The sequence below is a fragment of the Magnolia sinica genome, chromosome 3 (assembly GCF_029962835.1).
Source record: "Magnolia sinica isolate HGM2019 chromosome 3, MsV1, whole genome shotgun sequence".
Classification (NCBI taxonomy): Eukaryota; Viridiplantae; Streptophyta; class Magnoliopsida; order Magnoliales; family Magnoliaceae; genus Magnolia; species Magnolia sinica.
In genome coordinates, this window is record NC_080575.1 from 96877581 (window position 1) to 96889174 (window position 11594).

At 37.7% G+C, this 11594-nt stretch overlaps 1 protein-coding gene across 1 annotated transcript; it reads left to right on the forward strand.

The window, feature by feature from the left end:
* The first annotated feature begins 5057 nt into the window (after positions 1-5057).
* LOC131240336 (large ribosomal subunit protein uL11-like) lies at positions 5058-5928 on the forward strand. The gene has a single exon (XM_058238472.1). It carries the CDS (start codon positions 5172-5174, stop codon positions 5670-5672), a length of 501 nt encoding a protein of 166 aa, XP_058094455.1. The 5' UTR covers positions 5058-5171; the 3' UTR covers positions 5673-5928.
* The last annotated feature ends 5666 nt before the right edge of the window (positions 5929-11594 follow it).

An 11594-nucleotide genomic window follows, 5' to 3' on the forward strand; every position in this document is an offset into this window, starting at 1 on the left:
CATGACTTTTATCCATTTTTTTTCTAGAAATGCATATATGCCTTTGGTTATTTGTTTCATCCCTATTTGGATTGGGGGTATCCCAAAAACAAATTTAAAAAGGAAAACATCACACTTGAGGAAATTTGTGGAAATAGATATCCGTGGAATCTAATTAAACCAATTTTGTTTAAGCAAATATGATTTTCATAGAAATGTGAAAGGGTCAATGGTAAAAAGTTAAAAATGTATTTCAAAAACAAGAAAATCTTCATTTCTTAGGGTTTTGTTTTTTTTTTTTAATGAAATGGAATCGCCCCTTTTCAAGGGAAACCATGAACATGAAAATCGATTTCCACAGCTAATTTTGTTTTAGCAAACCAAGGAAAAGGTCAAATTAGTGGTAAATGATGTTTCCACAGAAGCAAAGAAAATTCCTCTAATCTAAACAGTCAGTTTTTTTTACAATATGTTACTGAAATCCATTTACAATGGAAACTAGTTCAGTACCTTTGCTAAATTGCAAGTAGCAGTCTTATTTGAATATATCAAGGTGGGGTTTCATCCTTACAACTTTCCAGGCATCAGTTTTGGGATTATATGTATCGCTAGCCCTATCAGCATATGGGCAATGGTCTCCAACCTTTAGGAAAAATCCTGTCTATGTGATTACTCTAATAAAAATAGAAGTCAGAAAAAAGAAAAGAAAATAAAGAACATCTCACCTGCAACTAACTTTAGATGAAAGTTTATGCAACTAGTTGTTCGAGGGCCTACTCTGTTTTCTACAGCATCCAACCTGGACCGTTGATCTTTAATTTTGGACTAATCGTACCATTCGAGATTGATATAGGTCCAATATGATCGTTTACCTCTAGTATCATTCAAATCAAACTAATAAGCTTAGAGATTGGTCCAAATGGGTTTTTGGTTTTTAATTTGATCTTAGTTGGATATATCAATGACAAAGACTACCAAACATCTTGTGGGCCCATATATGATTATGTATCAAAGGTGTGGTCTACATGTACTTGGGACCATCCATTTGTGTGACTCACACACGAGAGGCAATCCTTAAAAGCTTTTCTTATGGAGTATTTGAATACAAACACTATTGTTTCTAAGCCTACTTTTTCTCATGAGATTGTGTGAATGTCATTATACATGCAATGACCACTGAATGGAAATGGTTAACATATACACCCTATCACAAGTATATGGTGCCTTCTACTCAGATTGCCATACAGTTGTATATTGAGCAAGGAGTTTCAATGTTGTATTGCTTGGGTTTACCAAAACCATAACTGGCCCACCAACATTTATTAAGGACAGAATCTGACCCAACTCCTTACATCACAAGAAAGGACCACTAAAATATTGGAAAAGAAGGAAGTGTTGTTGTACCCAATTTTTGATTGATCCTGAGATAGCCAATTAAAAAATGACATGTATTATTGCATGAGAAATGTATAACGTGCGTAAGATCTTTAGAGATATTTAGAGCTATTTGATGATATATGTCTTTTGATGACACCCAAAGGTGAAAAGTGGTCAAGAGAAAAAAGGCGGTTAAAAGGACGCGTGTCAAGAAGATGAGGAAAGATCTAGAAGACCAACGTAGCGATAAATCAGCTGCCATAACCATTAAATAAAGAAAGAAACATCTGAAAGATAGTTGCAAGAGTGATCTATAAATAATAGAAGAATTCAACAAAGCAAGTCATCTCATACCAAACTAATCAAATTGTATTTCCTTATCATATCTTAACTTCGTCTTAAGAGTAGCGATAATCCAGTAGCGGTAATTATTAGTTGTAATATAGTAGCAGTAATTTTCAACTGTAATTCAAGTCTACGCTTTTATGCTAGACTATTCCCGACTTCAATACAATTAATTCATCCGTTAATGACTCTATGTGATCGGCTATAAGTATTTTTTTTTTATCTGATTATTTTCATAAAACAAAAATACTTTCGTATAGAAGACAAGGTACAACTCATCTTTGGATGAAGAACCTCACCATCCTATAATTGCTTGATCTTCTTAGAGCTATCTTGCGAGTGGCTGAATAAGCAACCAATCTTTTTGGGTCTCAGTCATATACAGTCAAACTCGACATATCTACCTACTTTGGCGTTTGGAGTCAAGTTGTTCGGTTTGAATCAAGCCGTGCAATTGATTCGGGCATGCCCGCACACATCACTTGATTAAAACAAACCGAGTGCCAACACATGCATGCAATAGTCCCATGATTGGGTTCGAGTACCCATAGGTGGTGAAATTCCACTACTGCCTGAGTATGTGGGGTGTGTGTGCATGTGTAAAAAAAAAAAAAAGTCCCATGGTTGACCAATAGAACTAACATGGAATTAGGTGCTTAGTAACCTTATTGCTTTTAAATATCATGACATGATTACTGCTCAAATTATGAACAAAATCTATATATATAAAAAAAAGGCCCTTGCTGTTTTAGTATTTGACAGCCACCACCTTTTGACTTGAAATTGATGGACAAATAGCCTATAAGATTTAAATCATTGCTGGAAACAAATTCGTGAATTCAAGTCCACCCAGTGGGATTTCGATTTCTGAGATACCTATTCCAACTGCATCAAAAATGACAGGTTGCTAAACAATGCAGTGATGCACCATGCACCATGTGGGTGGCTAGTTTTGCTATTTTATATTTTCTTGTCACATAATATTTTAAAAAAAATATTCTTACTAATCTAAATATTTTGATTTAATTATTAAAGAGTTCAGATCCTCGATGAAGCTTTGTGTGTTAAGCTCCGCCTACAATGTGATGTCTAGTACCACTGTGCTGTGTGCATGACATTCAATCCATCCATCACCGCTCATATTCTTCTAGGCACCCAAAGATTAGGCTCATTCAAAACTGATGAACTAATTGGATGGAGACGCATTGGAAATAGAAGCTTTTTAAAACTTCTTTATACCAATCCAATTATCAAGAATTCAACGCAACATCCTCAGAATTTTACAATTTAAAAAATTAAAAAAACCTAAGGAAAAGGTCCACATATTACGTTGATGAGATTGAGATCACCTGATGTCATGTTTTGTTTTGTGTTTTTTTTTTTTTTTTTTTCAAGTAAAAGAAACTTATACTAAATTCTTTGGGGAAAGGATATGCTACGGTTGATTCCCTTAAAGGGTTTAACATTACATTAATGACAGAATACATATCGCCAAAGAAAAATTAGATGCTACTCTCTTCAAATGCATCTACAAATTCTACATAAGTAAAACATACAATGTCTCCGCGTCATGGCACCAAAAATGGATGTGATCAACTTTTTTTTAAAAAAAAAGCAATAGGAATGGAAAGTACCACCGTTGTAATCATTATAGGTTCACTGCAATGTGTTTATGCCATCCGACTAGGTCATAAGGTGATTCCCACTGGGTTAAAAGGAAAACACAAATACAAGTCAATGCTAGACTTCAGTTGGCCCAATGAAGATTCCAATGGTGAGTGTTCGTTCCCTGCTGTTTCTTGCTACATGGCTCACTTGCATTTTTGAACTAGCTAATTTTATTTGCTCTCACTCAAACATTAGCGGTTGAAATGGATGGAGAGAGTGGATTTCAGATGAAATGGTGGTGCGTGCATGTGGAGAGCTCTAGCTTAGGGGCACAAATAACTAGAGACAGGCAGTACGACTAGGGGATTTGTGGGCCCCACAATGATGTATATGTTTTATAAAGGCCATTCATCCGTTTTGACGGATCATTTTAAGGCATGAGCATTAAAAGGAAGCAGATTGAAGGCTTAAGTGGACCCCACCACAGGAAGAAGTGGAGATTGATTTTCTATTGTTGAAAACATCCTAAGGCTTTGTAATGTTTATTTGCTATCCAGCTAGTTCACAAGGTTACGTAGACATGTACTGGGGTGGGTAATGAAAACATAAATATCAACTTAATCCGTAGTTTGATAAGTTTTCAATGGTAAGCTTCTAAACCTGCTTTCAGTGGTGCGTGGATGATCTTTTAAAATGAATACATGGTGTGGATAAAATATATCCATAAAGGTGGCCCCACACCCCTCCGTCTCTGGCTAGGTCCCAACGGGTTAAGCACCTCGTCCGTGCTCCTGGCTAGATTGGATACTGATAGGTTGAGTAGCGAGATTCACTATTGAAGTGATGTCACCAACTTCTATGACCCCACCATGACGTATGTTTTGTATAATCTTTTAATCTAATTTTCAAGAGATAAGAATGATGTAAATTAGAGTGGAATATATCTTCCAACTAGATGAAGATAAGACTCGAAGTCTAGTTGAGTTATTAAATTAAGTGTAAATCTCTTTGATCTCTACAAGTGGATTTTGGCACCCTAGTTTTTCACATTTGATTTCTACAAATTTTAGATTAATATTTTTATTATTATTTTCTAATATTCATTCAATTTAAATTTCATTTTATTTTACTTCTAGTTCTTCTTATATTCAGATTACATATAAGTTCCAGGCCCTATGGATTCGGCTTCAGTCTTACCTAATTTATTACTATATCACAATCTTATACTTAAGGTGTGAACAAGTTTTTGGTATCAAACGTTTAGAAAGATCATATTAGGGCATAATCCAAAAAATGAGTCAGATTGGAAGCTATAGTGAACCCTACCATAGAAAAACACCAGGGAGAGAGACGCCCACCATTAAAAAGTTCTAATGGCCATAATTTTTTTAATTAAGCCGATATCGGTGTTTTCCCTTCTTTCATGTCTCCTCTAACGCATGAAGATCCCAAATAAACACCACGGTGGACTTTGGAAGGTTTCGACAGTGGGCGTCACTCTCTCCACTGTTTCCTGTGGTGGGGTCCACTCGAGCCTTATACCTGACTCATTCTTTGGACTATGGCCTAGTACGATCTCTACCGACGGATGGACGGTGTGCGTAGAAAAACAGACATCATGGTGGGCCCAAAGAACTTGGTGACGTCACTTCATAGCGAGTCTCGCTACTCAACCTGTCAGTAGCTAATCCGCGTACTGTTCCAGTAACCCCCCTTGCCTTCCGAGGACAAAGGCGTCATTTCAACTAACCCCACAGAACCCTAACCCTCAATAAAATTCCGCCCCTCCTCCCGCCTCTCCACTCCTCTTCTCGCCCCACCTTTCCTCCAGAAGAGAAAACCCTAACCCTAGCTCTGAAATCATGCCTCCGAAATTCGACCCCTCCCAGGTAGTGGATGTGTACGTCCGGGTTACCGGCGGCGAGGTGGGGGCCGCCAGCTCGCTGGCCCCGAAGATCGGGCCACTCGGCCTCTCGCCGAAGAAGATCGGAGAAGACATTGCTAAGGAGACGGCCAAGGACTGGAAGGGCCTCCGCGTCACCGTCAAGCTCACCGTGCAGAACCGCCAGGCCAAGGTTTCCGTCGTCCCGTCCGCCGCTGCCCTTGTCATCAAGGCCCTCAAGGAGCCCGAGCGCGACCGCAAGAAGACCAAGAACATCAAGCACTCCGGCAACATTTCCATCGATGACGTCACTGAGATCGCTCGGGTTATGCGGCCACGATCCATGGCCAAGGACCTCAGCGGCACCATCAAGGAGATCCTCGGCACGTGCGTCTCGGTGGGCTGCACTGTCGATGGGAAGGATCCCAAGGACCTGCAGCAGGAGATTGCGGACGGGGATGTTGAGGTGCCGACGGAGTGAGTGGAAGGAGGCGGAGATTTGAGAGTAAGGGGTTATTGAATTTTTTTTTTCTCTTTTTCTCTCCCTCTCTCTCTTTAGCTTGCTTGAATTTTCTTCTTCTGTTAGATACTGTTATCCGATGATGAGGATTTTGGAAGTTTTGTTGGAGATCTCCGGATTTTTGAGGTTTCAGTCATAGGGTTGTTTGGATGCTATGGTCTTGGAATGTAGCCTTTCGATCTTTTATATTCAGTTATGCAATTGTTGATTTCGTTTCCCTCTGTTTATTTGTTATTATATTTAGATTTATCTAAATTTGTAAATCATTTGCTTGTTTACATCCATGAAACTGCCAGGATGGGCCATATCATAGAGTTCATAACAGTGGGATGATCCTAGTCACCGATCAGAGGCCAGACCTTTCTCCTGTTTACCCTTGACTACTGGTTGAACTTTTGCCTGGCCCCATCATTGTGTTACCAACTGCAGATCATATAATACCCATTCCATCATTGCAAGCTATCAATCACAACCGATTCAACTTGTTTGTCATAAATTAGATTTTTTTAAAAAAATAAAAAAAAATAATACAATCCACCACTCATTGTCAGGCATGATTAGTCCACTCACATTGATTTACATTACAATGAAGCAGAAAGTAAGACTAGAACCGAAGAGACTGATTAGTTCGGAACAGCGATTTTGTGTCCCTATTTCTGTTTATTCAGCCTTCTTGAAATTGTTTTATATACACAATGGATGCCTTAGTTCACTGATCACTTGTTAGAGGATCATATACCATCTATTCCATTTTTTCTTCTGAGCATATCCATTGGAACACTGATATTGGGTCCTTCTCTTATTTATTCATCTTTTTTTGCAATTGTTTCCATGTAGGCTATGTTAGTCATCATAGTTGTCAAAATCCTATGATTTGAGTTGAATTTAAGCAAAACGATTGGGATCCTACCTTCAGTCCCCTTTTATATCAATCATACAATCTATGATTTGAATCATGATTTATGATTCAAATTATCCTTGCTCTCATCTTCTTTAAGCTTCACTTGGCTTTCATTTTATGCTTTTAAATTGGTAGTGGTTTTAAGAATTGGTTAGAAATGGTAAATTATCTTAAAAAAAAGGTAAATTAATTTATTTTGTTCTTTATAAGAGATTAAATGATATATATTCTCCAATGTTATGCTTTGTAACTGATCAAAACACCAAATTGCTGTATGACTTATCTGGAATGTTTTTATGGATGGTTACGATCATGTTGACCTCTGTATTGTGGGATGATGGTTAGAAATGAAAATATCTTTTTTCGTCAATCTGCATTATCAAATGTGGTTTTTTTCAACTTGATTCTACATTCAATAAAGGTAAAAAGAACATAAGTTATTCAGGGGTCCTTGTATGTTTTTTCAGGAAAATTTCTTGAAAGATAAAAAAATAAAGGAAACAAAAGAATCCTTCAACATTATCATGGTATGTTATTACTTGGTGCATATTGATGGCAAAAGGATGATTGACGTGTTTTTAATTTTTTCCGATTTATTTATATCTTTTAGATTTTTTATTTTTTTATTTCCAAATTTTTAATAAAATCATAAAACATCTTACAATTTACAATACAATTCAAAACCCTATTACGATTTGTGTAATGCGATAATGATTTTGACACCATTGGTAGTTGTAATTCACTACTCAACTGTAAGCGGAACGCATATGATCTGGTTATTTGTTTCTTGTATATGTATCCCTTGGCGATGGTGATTTTTTTTTTTTTCCTCCTGTAAATATATGCCTTGGTTATAAGGAGTGAGTTGGTACAAGTCGAAGGTTCTTAAAGGGCAAGGGTAGGGCCCAAAAGGATGTAGGTGGAGATATTAAGAAAAGACTTGATGACCAATGGTCTAACTGAAGTTATGTCCCTTGACAAAATGGAATGGCGGGACAGGATTCATTTATCCAACCCCAATTAGCTGGGATAAGGCTTAGATGATACACACACGCGCATGCATGCACACGCTTTTTATGTGTTTCTGCTCTAATGTGGTGCTCGTTCATTTCGAAATATAATTAAATACCTATCTATCTTTCAAAAAAAAAAAAAAAAAAAATCTATTCTATTCCATTAATGCACACATCTTAACCTGTTACTTGGGGTTGCTGGACAGTCCCCACTCAGAAATGCTGGCATTTAAAGCCCCAGGCTTTAAAACAAGTTCTACTGTCTCATCTACATTGCTTCACTTTTCAAGATTCTCTTGCTGATGGTAAACCCAATCAGCAATGATTAAACTTGGATGGACCCCGAGTAGTTTTTTTGTAGTCCAACCACTGATCCAACAAGGTCACCCCATTTTAAACCAGGCATATGCTTAAACTACGCAAATAACATAAAAATAAAACAAAAGAGCATAACAAAAAAGCACCTGTCCTGGTTGACATGAGTTATGGTTTCTGCCATGAGGTTGAGTTGCACTAGGGTAGGCTGGCAATTTTTCTTAGTAAAAAAAGCAACCACTGGTAACTAGGCGAGCCAACTAAATTTTATGGCAGGTTCCAGTCCAAGTACTATTGCTTTGTTGACATCGACTTAATGGTGTCTTTCTCTTGCTTTTGCTTTGGTAAGTTCTCGTATAGGTAGTTTTGTAGTTGTGTTTTATTATTATTATTATTTTTTTCACACGCACACACACCCCCACACACTCACGCCAGTGGGATTTCACCACCTATGGATACTCGAACCCTTGACTAGGTGTTGAAACTCCTCGGAGTCTACCACCGGAGCAAGAGTAAGGATCCTAGGAGTATCTGGAATTTTTTTATTTTTATTTTTTAAAAAATAAAAAAATAAAAATTGATTGTGTTGGGAATCTTATTTGGGATAGATTAAAATTTTGTTAGTATATAACTGTTTGTTTTGGGACTAATTATTAGAGCTTTTGATTTGTCTCTACTTCAAGCGTCTTCAAGCGTCTCTCTTGAGAAGCCCGTGGAAGAGGCTAGGCTGCTTTTAGAAAAACCTTTTAAAGGAAGTTGAAATGCCTAGGTTTCACCTTGCTACATTCGTTATTCATTCTCCATTAGTAACCACTTCCTTCTCATTGGATTAGATTTGATCTACTATTTGACCATTTTGTGATCATTCAGGGCTGTTTGGATATGGGAACAAATTTGGACCCAATTAAAATTCAGCTACATGTTTTTTTATTTAATGATAAATCTAAATCAAAGCACATACTTGACAGTTCAATTTGAGATGTCTGGACAAGTTTAGAACCCATTAATGCCCGTGTATCAACTACCATACTCTGATAGTGTGTTAGATTTTTCGTTGAAAGGGATGAATATGATTATAGTTCATAACTAGAGTCTTTGACTTGCATGTAGCCTATCAAGCATGTCTTCTTCTGGCTCACCTTTTTTTTCCCCTTTCATGTGACTTCTCTTGTAGTTCCTCTTCATGTGAAGCCTTTCACAGTAATTTGTGTTCACAATTGCCAGGTGATTATTAACTCCAGGCTTGTAGCAAGAGATGCTGTTGTCATCTATTCTTAATGTTTCTCCTTTTTCACCATTTTCCTTAGGACCACTCTATTGTGCGGTGGAAATGGTGTGCTGATTGCTACCTTGATTCATAGGATAATTTTGTCCACTCCCATTATCTCGTGATGTGGAGTTACGGTGGACTGACATGTTTCGGGTAGGAGTGAACACAACGCTGCAGTATCCTCGCCTAGAAAATGGCTATTTTTGGTTTCAGCATTTTAACCGACTCCTGGAAATTTTGCTCAAAAAAAATATTAATCTATATCTCACTTCATATGACCAATGCCTTACAAGGTTTCCTCCTTGAGAAAATCCCTAACACAATCTGTGGAATCTAAAAATAGAATTCCTTGCGAGCTGATATCTCTAATGAGAAACCACCTGTAAACTGAGATCTCTAATAAGAAACCTGTAGACATGAACATCTAATAAAATTTTATTTCTTAACATGGAGATATATTTCATAATGTAGAAAGGAAACTAGAAACAATCTAGAGAAGGAAACTCGGCCTTTTTTGTGCATACGTGTGGACCGTGCACGTGTGATGAGATGCAATTGCATCAATTCCCCTCATCTTGGAAGAACTTGGCACGCTCGAGTAAATGGCAATGTGCTCACAGAGTTCTAGGTTGATGTGCTTGAAATAGGTGTGAAATCTACGTGTTGTTAGATCTCAGCTGACCCCTCTACACGACAAGGATCTTCTGATACCCTCCTTGACATGTGGAAACTATCAGATCGTCTAACACATCTTGAATGGCTTCCTCGAATTAGTGTAGTAACCTTTGGTATTTAGATAGCTCATTCTTCCGTGCTCTCATTTTCAGTATTTCGAAGATAAACTGTAAGGTCTTCTACATTGAAATAGGGTTGATCTTCATTTTAGGTGAAAGCTCAATCAGGTATGCATTATCACCTAGTTTCTTCAAAACACGGTAGGTCTTGCCTTTTCGGAGTGGAGCTTGGTGTAAGACCCTACAATAAACTTCTCAAGTTTGAGACGCACCATCCCTATCCCCTCTCGATTATGTGAAACATCAATGACTGTCTGCATGCCCCTCGTGTGTTTTCATTATTAACCTTTGTGATTTTCATTACTAAGGGTAATCTTTTGCCTGCCTTCCTCATTTATCTCCTTAATATGCTGCACAAAAGCCTCGATGTCCTGGCTCGATCTAGTTGCAGTAGGAAGTGAGACTAAATCAATAGAATGATGATGTTTAATATCGATAGAAACTTTGAAAGTAGAGTCTCGCGGTGCAATTCACATAATTGTTATGGGCAAACTCGGCTTTATATAACACAAGATCCAATGAACTCGTACAATCACCAATCAAACATCAAAGAAGATTTCCAAGACTCCGGTCGACGACCTCGGTCTATCCGTCTACAGATGACAAGCACTGGAGAACTTTGATTTAGTTTTCATCTTAGACCATGTGGTTTGCCAGAAGTAACTCATAAACTTAACATTGAAACCAGAAACAATTGTCTTGGGAACAATGTGTGGACAAATCACCACCTCAAAGAAAGCACTGGCGATGTATAGAACATTCGATATCTTCTTAGAAGGGATGAAATGTGCCATCTTAGAAAGCTTATCAACCACAACGTAGATAGAGTCGTACCCATATTGATTCTTGAGTAATCCCAAGGAAAAATCCATGCCCATATTGATTCTTGAGTAGTCCCAAGGCAAAATCCATGCCCATATTGATTTTTGATGAATCCCAAGGCAAAATCCACGCCGATGTCTTCCCATTAGTATTGGCAATGGAATATAAAGACCAGTATTTTGCTTGTGACCTTTGCCTAATTGACGTGCTCTACACTGTCAAATAAATATCCCTACATCTTTCTCTAAACCTGGTCAGTAGAAGTGGTCCTTGACTAGGGTTATTTTGTCAAATCCTAAAGTAACCACCAAGGCTACTTGAATGGAGCTCTCGTAATACAAGACCTCACCTTGCAAGGAGCTTTTAGGAAGGCACAAAAAATAAGTACCCCATCTTGTAGATTGTATCATGGGTACGCGGTGAAGAGGAATTAGTCTGGGCTAACATACAACAAAATGGGAACTTTGATATCACATGCATGTGTTGGTTGAATGTAGTAACATAGGTTTAATACTTGTGAGTTTTAACTATGAATAACACACTCATATATCATTATCTTCTCCCTCATGCCTTTGTAGCCTTAGATGTGATTAGGCCCCTGGCATTAGTGAACTGCAATAACTGTCAAAGATGCGGTGCATAAAAATGACCATAAAGATCCTAATTGTATCATTACCTCACTCCTAAATTCTGCTTTTCCCTTGGGGAGTAATTTTTTGTAATCTTTATGAATGGTTATCTTTAAGTCATTTACTTCAAGTTTCGAAA

Bases quoted from the DNA above. Each gene is read 5' to 3' on its own strand.
- LOC131240336 (XM_058238472.1), top strand. From the start codon at position 5,172: ATGCCTCCGAAATTCGACCCCTCCCAGGTAGTGGATGTGTACGTCCGG.